This window comes from Camellia sinensis, chromosome 3 (genome assembly GCF_055761805.1).
Source record: "Camellia sinensis isolate YWXY chromosome 3, ASM5576180v1, whole genome shotgun sequence".
NCBI classification, from domain to species: domain Eukaryota; kingdom Viridiplantae; phylum Streptophyta; class Magnoliopsida; order Ericales; family Theaceae; genus Camellia; species Camellia sinensis.
In genome coordinates this window covers 224,074,216-224,092,289 of record NC_138963.1, presented here as the reverse complement: position 1 = coordinate 224,092,289, position 18,074 = coordinate 224,074,216, and the positions used below count along the sequence as shown (strand labels likewise).

At 33.7% G+C, this 18,074-nt stretch overlaps 2 protein-coding genes across 5 annotated transcripts; both read right to left on the bottom strand.

Annotated features, from left to right (window-relative positions):
• Nucleotides 1-6,574: 6,574 nt before the first annotated feature.
• On the bottom strand, nt 6,575-7,433 carry ATL8 (RING/U-box superfamily protein). Its single transcript, XM_028260228.2, has one exon. The coding sequence runs from the start codon at nt 7,305-7,307 to the stop codon at nt 6,750-6,752; it is 558 nt and encodes a 185-aa protein (XP_028116029.1). The 5' UTR covers nt 7,308-7,433; the 3' UTR covers nt 6,575-6,749.
• Nucleotides 7,434-11,522: 4,089 nt separating this feature from the next.
• Nucleotides 11,523-17,445, bottom strand: LOC114313824 (outer envelope pore protein 21, chloroplastic). Of its 4 annotated transcripts, none has more exons than XM_082922374.1 (6): nt 17,198-17,432; nt 13,551-13,625; nt 13,277-13,429; nt 12,843-12,941; nt 12,430-12,530; nt 11,523-11,887 (listed from the first exon to the last, which is right to left on the bottom strand). In XM_082922374.1, the coding sequence occupies exons 1-6, from the start codon at nt 17,288-17,290 to the stop codon at nt 11,818-11,820; spliced, it is 591 nt and encodes a 196-aa protein (XP_082778500.1). In that variant the 5' UTR covers nt 17,291-17,432; the 3' UTR covers nt 11,523-11,817. The 4 variants fall into 4 exon arrangements, with proteins under 4 accessions (XP_082778500.1, XP_082778499.1, XP_028116028.2 ...); XM_082922373.1 differs by having other exon boundaries at nt 13,551-13,631; nt 17,198-17,403; XM_028260227.2 differs by lacking the exon at nt 12,430-12,530 and having other exon boundaries at nt 17,198-17,445.
• Between the last annotated feature and the right edge of the window lie 629 nt (nt 17,446-18,074).

The following is an 18,074-nucleotide window of genomic DNA, read 5'->3' as shown; positions in this document are numbered from 1 at the left end:
AAATGTATAGATTCATAAATGAGAGGGTAAGTTGATATTTCTATATGATCCAACATCATTTTATTCCTTTAATTTCTTTTAAGTTACTACATTGTACCCTTAACTTTGTGACTTGTATTAATGTAAATTTTCTTATAGAATAAAATTGAAATAGAATCGTCATTCCATTATAAACCATTTTATTAGGAGACCGAGTAAAACTATTTCATTGTTACTTGAAATTGTTCTAACAAATCAAATATTAATGTTATGTGTGGATCATTGAAACAAAAGTTAAATAGAATGAAGTGTTCATTCTTAATCTCTTTACAAAATAACTATTTTTAGGGTAAATAGTGGGATTTTTGGGCCAAAAATAATAAGGGAGAAATATTGTCACGACCCAAACTCGCCCCTGTAGGTTGAGCACCGTAACCGGCCAGTAATCCGTAGATTACCAAAGGTCTCTGGACAGATTAGCAAATAATAAGGGGCTGCAGAAGCAATAATATAAAATAGACAAGGTCCAATGAGCTGTGATAACGTACATGGGACAGAAAATTTCAAAACTTATATATATATACATAAACATGTCAGTCAGAGGGCACCAATATTTACAAAGTATTTACATCCCAAGACCTGTCTTTACAAACCACATGCAGATGACTAGCATGAATACAAAAACAGCCATAGCATTAGACTTCGACCGAAACCTCCTCGGGAGGCACAATAGTTGGCTGACAAAACAGAACAGAAGGCCGTCAACTCTGGCCCTGGTCACACGCCGGCTCACCTACATATATAATATAAACTGTGAGCGAAAGCCCAGTAAATAATAACAGAGTAAAGGGGTTATATGAATGAGTCCATACATATTCAGAATTTATAATTCAGTTTCGTATCAAAATCATAACTTGTCTAGATCATATACAGACAGAAATCATAAGCCTTATTAAAGTTCACGTGATACATTCTTTAGCACTAGCAGAAACAATTGGCCCATAAGGGACGGCCATAAAGGCATACAGTTGACTCACGTGCACGGAGACGATACAGTTGGCTCATGAGACGTACAGTTGACCCATAAAGGGACGTAATAGAACAGATAACAATTATCATTTGAGGCTAAGAATGTCACGAATACATTTTAGAAACATTGGACAACCATTCATTCATACATAAAATATCACCTCGGCAAACAGATCATTTTATATTACTCGGAAAATACTTATAATTGAACATAACTTTACAAAGTTATTACTCACAGTGGGCCTTAAGACAGACAGACGGAGTAAGCTTGGTCAAACGGTACGTGGCACGTGACCTACACAACAGATAACAGATACACTCTTGAAACACACGTTCTAATTGTACAAAACTTATTTCGTTGGCTCTTAGTGCGCTTCTAATCTCTTACCCTCATTATGGGGTCTGAAACATGGTCTAGGAATGCCTAGAATGGAATGAGGATGCAAAAATGCATTGAAAACTATTCGTCAAATTTTGCTGAAGATAAGGTCCACGCTCGAGCGTGGCTTTCCCCACTCGAGCGGACATGCAGACAATGAAGCTTCGCTCGAGCGTGGAATTCCCTTCTCGAGCGTACTGTAAACTATGAAAAGTGCTGGATGCAAGAAATTCACGCTCGACGGGCGCTCGACCCCCACTCGAGCGTGTGACACAGACTCTCGCTCGAGCGTGGATTCCCCCGCTCGAGCGGACTACAAAACACACAAACTTCTGGGTATACGCATTTCACGCTCGAGCGTGATTCTCGTCGCTCGAGCGGAAGTGCATGTACTCAGGCTTCACGCTCAAGCGTGAAAGTCCCCGCTCGAGCGTGGGTCAATTTTCTGGAAAATCCAGATTGACCTCCCAAGCTCAAATTCGACAATCAACCCTCCAAAACTCATTTTTCTAGGCCAAAACTTTGAAAAACCCTTCGTAACTCATAAAACAACAAGTGTAAAGCTTCAATTCAAGAAATCATAGCCCAAGAGTAAATCAATCATGCACAATTCCAACATGAAACATAACATTAACTCATGTACATGACTAGTATGCAACTCCTTGAATTCAAATCTTCCAAAACATGACTAAACGCAAATGTTTATCCCAAAAACATGATCAACTATGATATTATGACATGGAACATGAAGAATTTCTAAACAAAGCTTGGATTATGACAGGCGTGCAAGGATTCTTGACAATCAAACTCTAAAATGCTATGGAACATGCATGTATGCATGAATTCATTCTTAAATCCCCTTTTTAAGTCCAAATCACATGCTAACCCACCTAACACCATTAATTCATGATCTCATCAACTAAATTTCAAAACTAGATATTAACATTCTTACCTAGGGACCTCAATTCCTTATACTAGTGATGGTCTCCAAGTTTTCCTAGCAAATCCTCTCCTTGTGAATTAAATCTTCAAGCCCTACACCAATTCCCCTTCTCTCACTCTCTCAGCCGTTTGTCTCTCCCTCTCAAAGTTCAAGAGTGATCAAAGAATGAATAATAGAAGGTGAGTGGGCCCAAATGGCCTATTAAGTGTTAATTGGTCAAAAGTAACCAAATAACATTATTTTAATCGAATTTAATCGCTCCGAATCGAATTTTAGTTAACCCTACCATAAAATTCTATAAATTCTAATAAGCACATAAATCAAGTCAATTTCTGGTTCGAATGCCGATAAGGCTTTCAATTCGTTAACCGAAACTAAAACGTAAACAGATATTTCTACATCGAACAGATAGAAACACAAAATCATGCAATCACACGTGCAATTTAGTTCCAAATCCTTCCTAAATTATTGCTAGGCTTAACTAAGCACGAATTAACGTTAATCTGAGGTCAGAATTATTACAAATATGAAAGATAATATGTATTGTCCTATCATATTGGAAAGGAACAAAATTGAATAATATTATTATTATTATTATATATATATATATGTAATTTTTTTTATAAACTTGTTATCCTATGCTATTTTATCCCAACTCTTGATGGGATTACTTGTTTAAAATATGTTATTTTAATAATTATTTAACTTTTTATGAAAAAAAAATAGAGAGAGTTACGTAACAACTTAGAGTGATTTTTTAACTTTTTAACTAAAACATATAATTGTCAAACGATTTATGGTTTCTTTTTTTGGTACACTATTTCATTATCAAATTATACAAATAAATGTGGAATAAATGAGATCTACACATAACTTATCCATTTTTTTTTTATTTGTCATCCAAACGTGCCCAAAAAATATAATTGTATATATGATATATGTGTATACTGTATTTGGTTATAGTGTTTTTTATTTATTTATAATTAAATGTATATGATATTATAATGATGAAGATCAAAGAATTATAAGTATAACAAAAATTAAATACAACAAATAATTAATATATAAAAAAAATATAAAATAAAAATTATAAACAAATACATGAAAAATAAAAGGGGATTTTTTTTTAGGATCATGATATTAAGATTTTATAGTATAAAGGACATTCAATATTTTCATAATGTCTAAGGTCCTTTAATATCGATCTAGAGAAATTTCAATCCCAGAGAAATTTTAGAAATTTCTTTGGACTTCCCAGAAAAATTTTGGACTTCCCAAAGAATTTCTCTGAGTTCAAACCAGAGAAAATTGAAATTTCTCTGATTTTGTTCATAGATAATTGAAATTTCTCCAGCTCTGTTCACAAAGAATTTCTCTAACTTTGTATAGTATGTAAGCCAACAATGCAATCTTTACTAACAAACCCACAAAATAATACTAAAGCAATCAACAATCACAAAATTCAAATAAAGTTTTTTCTCCATTTAAATTTAATTCTAACAAGAAATTCTCTATGAATAGAACAGTTTGTCCCATAAAAATTGACAAAAAAAATTATTATTGCACACACAAACATTTCTTTTCTCAACAGCTCCAATCATTATTATTATTATTTTATGTATGCTGTTGTTTCAATTCTTTAAACTCCGAATTCTAAGACTTACTAGATATGTGTGTACTACAACTACAATTTCTTTTACAAAATGTAAACATCGGCCTCTTTATAGGCATATTCAGGGTGCAAATGCTCGTGTGTAATCTTCTGGATGTCGACAAGAAGATGTTTCTTGTCATCTCTAGCGTCTCTGATGCCGCCGAATAGTTTTGCAGCGATCTCTCCAAAGATGCTGGGATTGTTGGCATATTTGGAGATGTCATTACTACTTCTTAGAGAGAGAGAGAGAGAGAGAGAGGAGAGAGAGAATGAGAGTTTATGTGTGATATAAGGATATGAGAGTGAGGGATCTTAGACTACAAAAAAATATATATTATGAATCTATTCTATTACTAAAAATTAAAAAGGGATAACTGACTAATTTTTTCAAAACAAAATTCACATCAAGTAAAAAGATTCAAACCAATAATCAACAAGGTATATAGATTGACTGCTGTTGGTTGATTATAATTTATAGTGGCTCTTTTAGGGGCGGCTACCTCCTGTTTCATTTGGATGGCTCTCATTAAAAGGGAAATAAATGATTAATTATTTTATAATAAAGCCAGTAAGGTGGGCTAACACTATCTTGGTTAGGTTAAGCCAGAATTAAAAACTAAAAAAACTAGTAGTTGTTTAAATGGAGTTTCCTCTTTGACATGAAGTATATATTTAACGATATCTTTCAGATTATTTTATTGATTGCCATTTTTAGTATTTTTGCCATTTTTAGTAATTTAATTAGGAGTTTATCAGCCATTGTCATAAAGTCTTGGTCACTTTTATCTAGGTCGCAAACGAACCGAGTCGAGCCGAACTTTGCTAAGCTCAAGTTCAGCTCGTTTACTTATCGAACTCGTTTATTAAGTTCAACTTCGGCTCGATAAAAAAATAGGTTCGAGCTCGGCTCAATTCGTTCGGCTTAGCTCGATAAAAAAAATTCTAATATTATTTATATTATTTAAATAAAAAATATTATTTATATTATTTAATATATAAATAATGTATTTATACAATTATTTATAATATATAAATAATATATTTATTATATAATTTAAATATAAATAAACGAGTCGAGCTCGTGCGAGCTCGAGCTCGGCTCATTTACTAAACAAGTCGAGCCGAGCTGAACCTTTAACGAGCCGAGTCGAGTTTGTTCATGAATAGCTCGATTCATTTGCAACCCTACTTTTACCCGGTGCAAGTTTACCTCATGTTCATTAATACACAATCATGTATACATCCCTTTCGTAAAATTTTAGAATTATATTTTTTTAAAATTTTTATTCGGTATCTTAATCTTAATACATTCATGATAGTTAGTATTAAGGCTGGGCATAGAATTATCCAAACCGCATAATTTGTCAAATCCGAACCGATCCGCATACAAATGAACGGTTTCGTAGATACAGTGCGAGCCGATGCAGTTTGAAATATGATATTATTACAGGTTGCAGGTTGGTTGCGAGTTTTACCCGCACCCGCAAGAACCCGCCCACACGACTTCTTTTTTTTTTTTTAATGATTGATTTTACGAGTTTGCAAATGTTTTTATTTTGTTTAATAGTTTTGAATTGGATGAAGTTTGACAACAATTTATTATTATTTTATTATTACATTTTGGATGAATGTAAAAGTCAATGAAGAATTACTTTTAGGTAAGTTTATGATTTTAAATGATTTTACTTTAATTTTATTATTGGGTAGTGAATGATTTTGATGATTTAGTTTAACATTTTGAAAGATGTTCTTATGTTAATTTATGATTTTATTTAAAAGTTTAGGATTTTGAATGATTTGTTTGTGTTAGGAATTGATTTTGTTGCCTTTTTAATTTTATAAGTCTTAATTAATTAATTATTAATATTGAACATTTTAGAAAATGAGGAAAAAAGACCCAAAATAAATATTTACAATAGGGGGGAAATGCCCAATAATAAATTTTTAAAGAAAAAAAGTCCAATCCGTAAACTGTCTGCAACCGCCCGTATATCCGCAAATTCTATTCGCACAAATCGCAACCCACACTATGCGGATGGTTGCGAATTTAATTTTTCTCAAACCGCACAGGCGAGTCTAAATCATAAATCGAACCGTCCAAAATTGAAACGCGAACCCTAGTTAGTGTAAGTGTTTTGAAAAGTTGATAAAAAACTAATTTTTTGACTTTTTGACTTTTTTTGTGACTTTTTTAAAAGAAGTTAGTAAAAAGTTATTTTTTACCAACTTCCCAAATTAATAAACAAAAATAAAAACAAAAACAAAAACAAAAAATTAAGAATAAAGATTTGACAAATAGATGTCATCATTTTGTCATAAAATTACTAGCCTATGGTTTCATTTCGTGGCACGAACCAAATACAAATATACATTAACACTTTGAAAATCAAATAATTCAGAAGTAGTAGTGGAGAGCAATATCAAATATGTAAGTTCCCCACTTTCAGTTGATTCAGTGGGTCACTTCAAATTCAAACTTAACTCTTTTAAGTGCCTTTATAATGTGGAAAAAAAAAAAAAGACTTAGAGAAAAGCATTAAATATTTGAATGTTATAGGTTGTTTATAGTATTAAATTTTTTTGAAAAAGGTTTAGTTGTCAAAAAATTATTTTTATTCCTAATATTTAGTAATATTTATATATATATATATATATAAACATTCTTAAATAATTTGCACATAATTTGTTTGGCCAAATTATAATTGCTTGAGGCCTAGAAATTTAAATGCCCCCAACATTAAAGTGAAAAAATAATTTGACTCTAGCTAAGGCAAGAACCGCACATCATCTGGTTGCCTCCGTTGCTCCAACCTAGCCTCTGTCTCAGCTCCGGCGGAGGAGCTCTCCGGCAATCCACCGCACTTCTGGCACCTGGACGCCACCAGAAGCTGACGACACGACGGGCACGATGAATGAGATCCAAGCCACGTGTCGATGCATGCGACGTGGAAACCGTGGCCGCACTGCGGCAACACGCGGATTTCGTCTCCGGCGAGGAATTCCGACAAGCAAATGGCGCAATCGGAGAATTTACCGGCGTCGTCGACGGTGTAAGTGAGCTTCGGAAGAGATTTGAGGACTTTCTTCTTGAGGCCTCTGTTCGCCGGTGGCGGAGGAGATGAACGGCCGGTGGCTCTGGCGGAGATCCGGCGGATCCAGGCCCAGCGAGCGACGGCGACGAGGCCGAGGACACAGATTAGGGCACACAACAGGGCAGCAAGGATGACGATGAAGTCTGAATCGACGTCGTCGGTCGCCGGCAAGTTCTCCGATTCTTTCGTCGACGAATTGACGTCGCCGAGAATTCTTGAACGAAGAGTCATGTGGGGAGAGAGAGAGAGAGAGAGAGAATTGTGAAGAATCAAAGGTTTGAAGTTGAATGGACTAATCTGTGAGCAAAATTGCAATGAACTTGGGTGCTTTTTATACAGAAGCTTCTGTACACTTGACTACTGTATAACTAAAAAATTGAAGCAATAGAGGGTGATAAATAGTGAAAGTGAAGTGTTGGAGTTTACTTGCCATCTCAAAAAGAAAGCGTACCGTTAGCGTTTACGGTTACACTACTGCACAAACCACTTAAGAAACTGCATATTATACATATATCATAAATTATTTTTATTTATTTATTTTTGAACTATACATATAACATAATTGAATCTTCAAAAATAAGTATTGATTCAATTCATCACTGATTCACTGTATCATAACTAAATACCACAAAATTTACAAAAATAAAAGTACATATATAATCATTACGAGTCATAATTAAAAATCATTATAAGAAAACTATAAATCCAAAAAAATTATAACTAATTTTTAAGTCTAATATAAACGTGTGTTTGGACTTTATCAGGTGTATTTTTGTGATCTATAATTAGAATGAATTTAAGTTAATCATGATTGTTTTTCAGTAAAATTTTGAATATAATTTGTGTATTGTTCAAATAATCATGAATCATAATCAAATATTATTAAATAATCTTACAATTACTTTATAGCATAATGAAAAATAACATCGCATTGCTAAATCATTACTAAAAATCACAAGACAGACATAATTCGGTGTATAGTACTCACCCAAAAAATAAAAATAAAAATAATAAATAGAGGATGTACAATAAAATGTATTTTTCTTTCTTTTTTTTTTTTAGAGTCTATTTGCTGAAACAAATTAGCGATAAAGGCTGTCAAATCATTTCGGGTGAGGCACTGCAATTTTGCCACCGGAATGGAAGGTGACGTTATAAATGTTAAAAAGTTATTGCCAAATTGATAGAAAATCAAATTAAAGTCGTGACTTTGCTTGCATCCCAATTTTGTTCTACCATAACCCCCTACTGAGCCATCACCATAATTAGATGACATTATATGCTCCACTAAATAACCTGTTTTACTTTTCTTAGTGATAAAAGACAAAAGTTCATTACTAATAGAAAAATGCTATTTATTACTAAATTTATTTTACATTTTTTTTTTCAATTTTCATGTGTACTTGAGTAATAATTTTTTTTAATTTTTTAATTTTTTTTTATTTAATGCATGTATAGAATTAAGACCCACCATATTTAAAAAAAGGTAATATTATATACAATCTAATAAAAGAGTTTATAAATTTTGCTAAATTGTACATTATTTTTAAAAAAAATAGTGACACGTATCATGTAACAAAAAAAATCATATAAAAAACAAAAAAATCTAATAAATTATTTTGGTGATATAGAATGGTGGAGCTAGTCCATTAAAGCAGTGGTTGGATGGTGTTTTATGCCATCCTTAAGTTTGGTGCCCCTATTTTGTTAGTCTCACCAAAGTCATCTTTTTTATGCAATATATGGTCAAGAAAAAATGCTTCGTAGCTCGAAATTGGAGGGGCCTCGAATGCCCTGAATCCTGGTAGTGCCAAAACGACATTGTTTTTGGCACTTTCCCCCCCCCCCCCCTTTTTCCTTCTTCCTTCCCCTTTTCTTTTCTATCTGAAATTGGTTTGAGAGAAAGAGAGAAACATAGAGGCGAGAGAAAGAGAGGAGAAGGTAAAAAAAAAATAGAGAGGGAACAAAGGAACCAGGTCGCGAACCACTCGAACCATCATAACCCAACCCACCGCCATGGACGAAGAGGCCAAAGCTAGATCTTTAGTTGTTGATTTTGATTTTGGGATTTGATTTTGATTTTGATTTTTGATTTTAATTTTGGGTTTGGTTTTGGTTTTGGGTTTTGATTCTGAGTTTTGATTTTGATGAATCACCACAACCCAACCAACCGCCATGGACGGAGAGGCTGAAGCTAGATCTTCGACAGTTGATTTTGATTTTGAGATTTGATTTTGAATTTTGATTTTGATTTTGGATTTGGTTTTAATTTTGGGTTTTGATTATGAGTTTTGATTTTGATTTTGATTTTGATTCTAAGTTTGGATTCAGAAAAGAACATAGGAAGAAAAAAGAGAGGAGGAAGGAAGAAGAGAAAGAAGAGAGGGGAAAGGAAGAAGAGGAAGAAGAGAGGAGGCAGGAAAAAGGGGGAAAAAATGATTTTGATTCTAAGTTTGGATTCAGAAGAAAAAAAAAAAAAAAACCCTTTGCACATTTGAGCCATTCGGGCCACATCACTTTCAAGCTACCCAGCATTGTTGATTGTCAAGCATCCTCATGGGAGAATGAGAAATTATTGTGGGGCTATTCTGAGGACTAGAATTTGGGAGCAAAATCAACCCCCCAAGAAGCAACCCCCAAATGAGGCCCTTAGAGTAAGTGGGTATTTGCTGTTGAAATCATAAAAGGGGTGAAAGTTATAAAAACACAAAGGACAACAGTCATGTATTTCCACTTCAGATATAGCTGCTCTCCATGTGTGTGACATTTATGCCAAGTGAGAGACCCACCCCCCATCAGCCCATCAAATGCCTACGCCAATTGTCATGTGTGTATGTATGTTGTAAGAAACGCAGTCCCTAAAACTTGATTTCATGAGAATCTAACAAACATATATAGATCCTCATTCTGCCATCTGAGAGTGGCGTGAGGTAGCTAGGTTAATTTTATAACCTTAAGAATGGGGGAGTATAATGGGGCATGAAGAGTAAAACCAGTTCCCACCCCAATTCCTTATCAAGGCAAGAAAAACCGGTCTGGGGCAGAGAGAAATTGCCATCCCTTTCTTTGAGAAAAAATAGAACCCCAACCAAAGGAAACACCAACTTTTGCTCTTTAAGCCATCCAATCTCCTACTTCATTCGCATGGCTATAAAACTAAAATGGAGAGTTGATAGCTTAAATCTTTAAATTTCTGTTGGATACTTGTACTAGAACACTGCAGAATATGCAACAAGGTAATAAAGAAAACAAACCCTTTTCCACTCCCATCTCAAGATTCTCTACTGTTACCTGACGAGCAATCAAATGGTCCCTCCAATGGGCACAAAAACATGTCTGTCAGTATCATCATATTAAATCTTTGGATCATACAGCACACAGACCGATATCAAAATTGTAATGATGATGCATGTTCCAGACCAACAATGACAAAGAAAGCGGAGCCTACGTGTCACACAGTAATCTTATTCTATCAAGCAATGGTTGATAACAGTAAGTAGGCATTGAAAAGGCAATCAGTTGTAAGATCCTGCAATCAGTTGTAAGATCCTTCAATCTTCAAGAGAATTCTGTCTTTAGAATTTCTCATTAACCATTTGTGACATAATCAAAATTGCAGTTTCTTCAATTCTCATTACTTGTTTTGAACCACAGAATGATGCCTGAAAGTGATTGTTGAAGCTGAGAAACAAACAAGTTGTCCAGTGGAAAGAGTTCACTATATTTGCGCATCCCCACTCCAGGAGAATGATGGAAGGTGCTGTAAGGTAATGGAGACAAAGCTGATTAACTAAGATTGGTGTTGCAAGGTAATGGAGACAAAGCTGATTAACTAAGATTGCACACTTCATTCCCACTGAGAGAGAGAGAGAGAGAGAACAAAAATACTCAAAAGAGGCAAATTTCCCGCATATAAACAATCTTCATTGAACACGTGGTTGCATGCCCCACACAAAAGGACAGCAAGACCCACCCTGCCTAAAATGAACATAAATAATGGGGGCCTAAAGCCAAAAAGGCCAAAGTCTAAGAGAGGAATGAGTGAAGGAAGAAGAATGCAGCTCTTTCATGGCCATGTGATGGTCAGAGGATCATCAGCACAGAGGGACCACTGAATGTGTATAATGTGCGCGCGTGTGTAGAGAGAGAGAGAGAGATGAGGGTGAGAGAGAAGGGAATCTACAATCAAGGTACTGACGGAAAAACAATGTCCCAATCAGACCTACTTGGAGGGCCTCTTCACATTAGAGCAACATCATTCACAAAACTAAAAAAGAAAAAGAAAACGAAAAAGAAAAAAAAAAAAAGTGCAATAACCACAAGCCAGAGAGAAGAAAGACAATGTGTGTGTTGTGTATGAAATGAGAGCGAAGAGAGATCTTATGATCATTCATCTAACGCCAATCCCACCTGCCCAACAAATAAAACTTATGAGGACAACAACACTAATGAAGGAATCTACCATAGATACTTGGTAAGAGATTGAACCCCTCCCTCAACAGGTGGCAGATAACCTCCTCCATAGCAACCATGCAATGGTTAAGTCTTCACAAAATATTAGAAATGTAAGTTTAAAATGAAGCCTAACATTGACAATATATCAGTTATTTTGTTTATTGGAAATGGAAACAGGCATGAGAGGATATCTTCTCTGCATATAATTTTTTTGATCATCTTCTCTGCAATTAATAGCTCACCTCAAATGAATATATCAAGCTCTCCCCTTCTCACAAATCATATCTCACATTCCATCTGCCATTAACGTCAACATTGAGCGTCCAGTTATTTTCCCTGACCTGCAGGTATGGAACCTGAAATACAAACATGCAAAAGAAGCAGAAGAATGTGAATAAAATATTCAAGATTAATAAGCAAAAGACACTATAGTGATGGTACATTATCACTCTTACTGGACATATTCCTTTAAAACAAACCACTGCAACAATTTATTTTACCATGGAAAGCATAAAATAGCAGCATAGCACAAGGGGATTCACTAGAAACTAATTGTTTGGGAAGTATTTTGGTGATTATGGAAAATGATTCAGAGTTTTCTATCCTACATGGCTAAAATATTATCAACCATAAAACCTTTTTAAATGAATTGCACCAGAGTTCCTCCCGGATAATGAGAAAGGAAAGCTTCAGCTTCTGTTAAGACCAGTTCTTTTCAAAATTAAAACAAAATTCATATGGTGAAGGCTATCTAGAGTGTGTGTGTGTGTGTGTGTGTGTGTGGCTATCTAGAGTGTGTGCACACAGAGGTTTATCTCTCTCTCTCTCTCTCCCTCTACCAAGTCATTGCTTTCAATATTTTCGAACTCCCCCAATACAAAGGTGGCAGAATCCAGACCTTGATGGTTGTGCCCGCAAAGATTGACTCACACACAAGTGCTGAACTGCCACACTGTTACTGGATGAAACATTTCTAGCCAGAATCATCATAAATTTGAGTTACAAATGTCCAAAAGATAGGAGATCACATTTTCACCGTGGGAAGCAATAAAATAAAAAAGCAAGAACAAAGGTTTAAAATACCAGAATCCACCACAGGTAAGAGATGAATTTAACTTGAGGAAAAACATAGTGATTCATGGAAAACCATAGTATAAGTGGAAGGTCACTTACATGAAAAGGGGGAAAAAACTCTCATTACATTTACAAGAAGAGCTACGCATCTATGAGACTTCAAATAACAGTATTGATAAATTTAGGAAAGGTTTTATGCATAATTTCTTTGAACAATATTGATCAGAGCATATATACCTTGTCAAAGACTTCATACCCAACTTTAAGCCTTATATCTTGGTCTTTCTGGAAATTGAGAATGCCCCAAGTAAACTCAGCAGCTCCTCTTGATTTCCTCTGTCAAAGTATTACAATGTACAAGTACCATGAGTAAACAGAACAGATTAGAGCCCAAAATTTTGTCTTTCCGTATATAGCATCATCCTATGACTGAAACAAACGAAAGTGACAGTATTCACAATTTGCAATTTGTAACTCCGCACAACGTGAAGATATGCCAAAAAATCATTTATAAATTCAAAAAACTAAAGAATAACATTTTAACTTTGTAAAACTGAAGAAGGGCTATCTCCCATTCCAATGAAAAGCATTACAAAAGTTGAGAAACTTTTATCACCTGTGAATAACCTCACTTATGACCAAATGTTAAGAACTAAAAGGAAAATGCAAACCTCTTTAAATTCTTTATCAACGTCACACCGCCCCTTGATATTAAACCGTAACAATCCATTAGGAGTCACAGGAAATGACTTCTTTCCACGCACACTGTACCGGAGCTTCTCCTTTCTATCATATTGCAATCCAACACCAAGACTAGCTGACAACTACAAATGATTATTAGATACGTCAGTATGCTGTAAGAAGGATCTAAAAAATTCAAGTGGCAACTTGCTCACATTAATTGCTTTAGCCATAAAAAAATAAAAATAAAAATTGAGTACATACATCTGGATAGAAGTGCCTTATCATTGCACTTAAATAACTTGGAGCTCCATCTTTTGTATCTAGCTCTCCATGAACCTGCCACTTACAAACACATAAAAAGATGAGGAACTTCTTGAGAAGTTCACATATTTAACACCAAATTGAATTTAAGTGGAAATTCAATTAGGTGATAATTGAAAATTAAAGGGTAAATTGCACCAAAATGGAAAGTAGAGTAAAAAATTGCAAATCATTGAAGGAATACTATTTAAATTACAGCATAAATGGAAAGATAAAAATTATTGCACATTAATGGATCAAAATTTCAAGAGACAAAAAAAGCCATCTCTCCCTCACAAAGAAACCCTAACCCTCTTCCTCCCCTCTTTTCCAATCCGCCAACCACCACCATCGTTGTGACATTGAACAGCCTGTCGAAACCATCATCAGCCACCACTGTGACTCCCCTCCACCTACTTTCTCCATGCCTGACCACCCCTTCCATCATGCATCGTCTTCACGTGGTTAGATCTGCCACCCCCACAACCCTGCAACTCGTAACCCATGACCCCAGCCCTCCCAACCTTCCCTCTCCAGCCCAACCTACTGCGTGCCCTCTCTAGCCTAGATTCGATGACTGAGACAAGGAATTGTCGATCATCAGATAGATTGAAGATAACCGGATCTGATCCCTCACTCTCTCTCTCTCTCTCTCTCTATATATATATATATATATCGTAGTTGTTAAATTGGGGATTCGTATTGTGAATCGAAATGGTCTCGTACCAATTCACGAACTGAATCGAATCGTGAATCATAAATATTCGGTCACTTTTTCTAAATTACTTCAAAACATATATCTACACATTTAGATGTTAAATATATCTTATGAATATGAAATATTTAGACTTAAATTAATGAAAATGTTATTTTGAATGATAATCACGTAGTTTAATAGGTAAGAAGTTAACAAAAGTTCCTATATAAGATCACCATATTACCTTTTTCCTTTTTAGAGATATTTTTTATTGACCAATCTTAATAAAAATAATAACCAAATAGACAAATTATCAATTTCTAAAGCAATAATAATTAACAACTATATTGATATTTTGACAATAAGCATACATATTTTTTTAAGTAACAGTGAGCAAATAATAAGAAATAATTATTTCGAATATTTTATTTTAAAGCGTAAAACATTTTAAAAGGTATAACTGACCTCACACATGTAATATTCAATTATATTTAATTTGATAAAATAGAAATAGATAATTCATAGTGCAACTTTAATCTTAAATATCTTTACAAGATATATTATGATTTTTTAAAGGGAAGAAAAATGAGAAGAATGTTAAAAATATGTTGGGTCTGACTGAATCTAATTGGATACTGTTAAAAACTCCATGATCACTAAAATAACAACAAATGATGTGTATATGTTAGTTATTTTGGTATTAAACGTTATTTAAAGGTATATTATGCCATTTTCACTAAAACATAGAGAAAAAATAATCGAAAATTTGTCAGACACAATAATTTTAAAAATTGCATGAATCGTAAAAATTGAATCGAATTGTGAATCGATTGTAAATTGTGCAATTCACTAGAGATTCACTTCTAAAATAGATTCACCCATAGATTCGTATCGATTTTACAAAAATTGCGAATTAAATCGTGAATCGAGTCGCGAATCATATGATTTTGATAATAGGTATATATATATATTTTGCATTTTTAATGATTTTTTTGGAGGTGGAGGTGAAAGTGGAGGTGTCCGGCAAAGAGTGGTGTTTTTTGGTGGGGGGCAAGTGGCAATGTCAGGTGGTGGTGACTGGTGAGTATAGCGGAGGTAGTGACAGAGGGAGTGAGAAGAAAAAGAAGGGTGTTGGGGGCAAGGGTTGCGAAGAAGGGCAATTTGGTAAATTGAATTATTTTTAGAAATTATTTTTAGTCTTCCCATATATTCAAAATTTGATTAAGGTTGGAAAGGAAAACATACAATGAATGAATGGCAGGCAAAAAGGTCATGGGGGTTGTTCTTTGAATCAGTGTTATCCTAAGGCCTCGTTTGGGAACTGGCTAATTTAGTAACTTTTTGGCTATTTGGCTAAAATATGAACTAAAAAAAACTAGTATGTTTGGGATGACTTTTTGATTTTTTACGAAAAGATGTGCAAAAAGTAGAGAGAAAAGAGTATCTTTGGCTTTTTGGTATGAGTTGTTGGCTTTTTGATTTTTTTAGTGATTTTTTGACTTTTTGGCTAAACGGGTCGCTTCCCAAACGAGGCCTAAGTAGTAAGGGTGCACAAACGAACTGACCAACCTGAGAACTGAACCAAACTAGACCATCTCAATCCTGTTTGCTTTGGATTTTGAAGGGACCACAGTTCAGTTTTGGTTCCAAAAAAATCAAGAATAGACTCCCTCAGTTCAATTCTAGTCAAGGTTTCAAAAAGCGATGTTACGTAACGGTTGCGGTGGTAGGCACTACCCATTATATCTGCTTTTATGGTGTGACAGAAATTTACACGTATAACGGCCGTTTCGATGTAATGTAATGGTCATAACAATACCATAACGGCATTATACACTGTTACACACATTTACAATATTTTAAACTCCCTTTCCCAAAAATAAAAAAATAAAAAAAAGGCTTAAAAAATATACATTATACACATTCTGCAATATTCAGTAGCTCAAAAATAATTTTTATTTATGTCTCAATTTTTATTTTTATAATCATTTCATTTGATAACTATAAACATTTTTTATTTAGTCAGTTCAAGTATTGGTCAAAAATAATTTTGCAGACATTTAAAATCAATTATTCTTAAAAAATAAATAAAAATAACAGGTATAATATGAATTTATGACATATATTGAAATAAAATGTAAAAAACTCTTTTTATAGAGATTTAAGAACATGAAATATATTGAATCATACTTAAAAACTAACAAAAATTGATCAAAATCTATTGTAAACCCCAATAAATGTAATTTTAAAAAAAATATATATGCACATCGGATAAGTTTTTTTCAAATTGTGTAAAAAATAAAAAAAGACAGTTACAGCTTTTACATCCTGCAACCGCAATTGCTTTTTGAAACCTTGGCAACGCCTTTACACCCTGGAACCGCAACCGTTACGACCGCTGCAACTGCTTTTTGAAACCTTGGTTCTGGTTGTTCAGTCAGCTTACTCAGAACAATCTGAGAACCAATCCCTCATATATATACTCTCACTCACTCAATGCTTCAACAATTTATGTCCTTAAATAGTAATTCACAGAAGTTTCTCAGCTAATGTGTGTGAGGGACAGAGAGAGAGAGTATGCAATGCACGAAAGCTATACATAAACTCTTACATGAGATTTGCTTGAGGAAAACGTTCCTAAACGAGTCTCAATTCATCAATTATGCAAAGTGAACGCTAAAATCATATCCAAACAGACTGTAATTAATCACATGTTTTTTTTTCAAACAACATTTACTAATAATATGAGAAAATCAACAGTAGCAATCAAATTGAGGTTAAGAATTAGGAATACTTGATGAAGTGGAAAACTTGGCAAGTACTAGTACTACAATATGCAACCGAAACAAAGAAAAAGAGAAACCAAAGGCATAAAAGCTTACTTAAAAGAGTGGAGTCGATTGGGAGGTACCTGTAAGTTGGTGTTGGAGTCGATTGGGAGGTTCTCTTTGGCATGGAATTTCAGAGCTCTGGAATCTCCGCCATATCTAATTGAAGTCTCCATTATTCCTTAGACCAGAGAGAGAGAGAGAGAGAGAGTCTCAGACACACAACAAACAAATATAAGCCCTAGACTGGGCTGGACTAGAAATACGAGATATGGTGGACACCGTCTAACTCTTTCATTCGAATAAAATCCCCAATATAATGTGGGTATTTGAAAAGTTATTATTTTAATTAGTTATTTCAATTTTTAGTTATTTTAATAGGTTAAAATTTTTGTATTTGAAAAAATAATTTGATTTTTTTAAAGTTAGATGTAATGTTTGTGAGAGAAAAAATGATATGATTATGACTTTAATGTGACATTTTATTTTGTTACTTTTTTAATTTATTTTATCTTTTTGTGAATTTTAACTAAAAAAATATTAAAATTCAACTTGCCAAACGCTACCTACATATTATCATCTTCTTTCTACCCAAAAAAAAAAAAAAAAAAAATCATCTTTTAACAAATAATCATCTCACATTAATCGTTAAACCTTCCACTTTTAATTTTACTATTACCTAAAAAACGTAAGGTTGAAATAAGAGTTTTACAGACTCTAAATTTTATGGTTATCCTAAAAAAATAAGGTTGAAATAAGAATTTTATGAAATCATTTTAGTATTTTATTTTGACTCTTAAATAATTTATGAGTAATTACAATGTATTTTAAATTTATTTATAAAATTTTGTGTTAAATGATAATAAGGGGATAGATTAAAGTTTTTTATATATAAAAAAAAAAGTTATTGTTCTCATGTTCCACATGTTAATAAAGTACTTCAAAGAAAAAATAAATTTA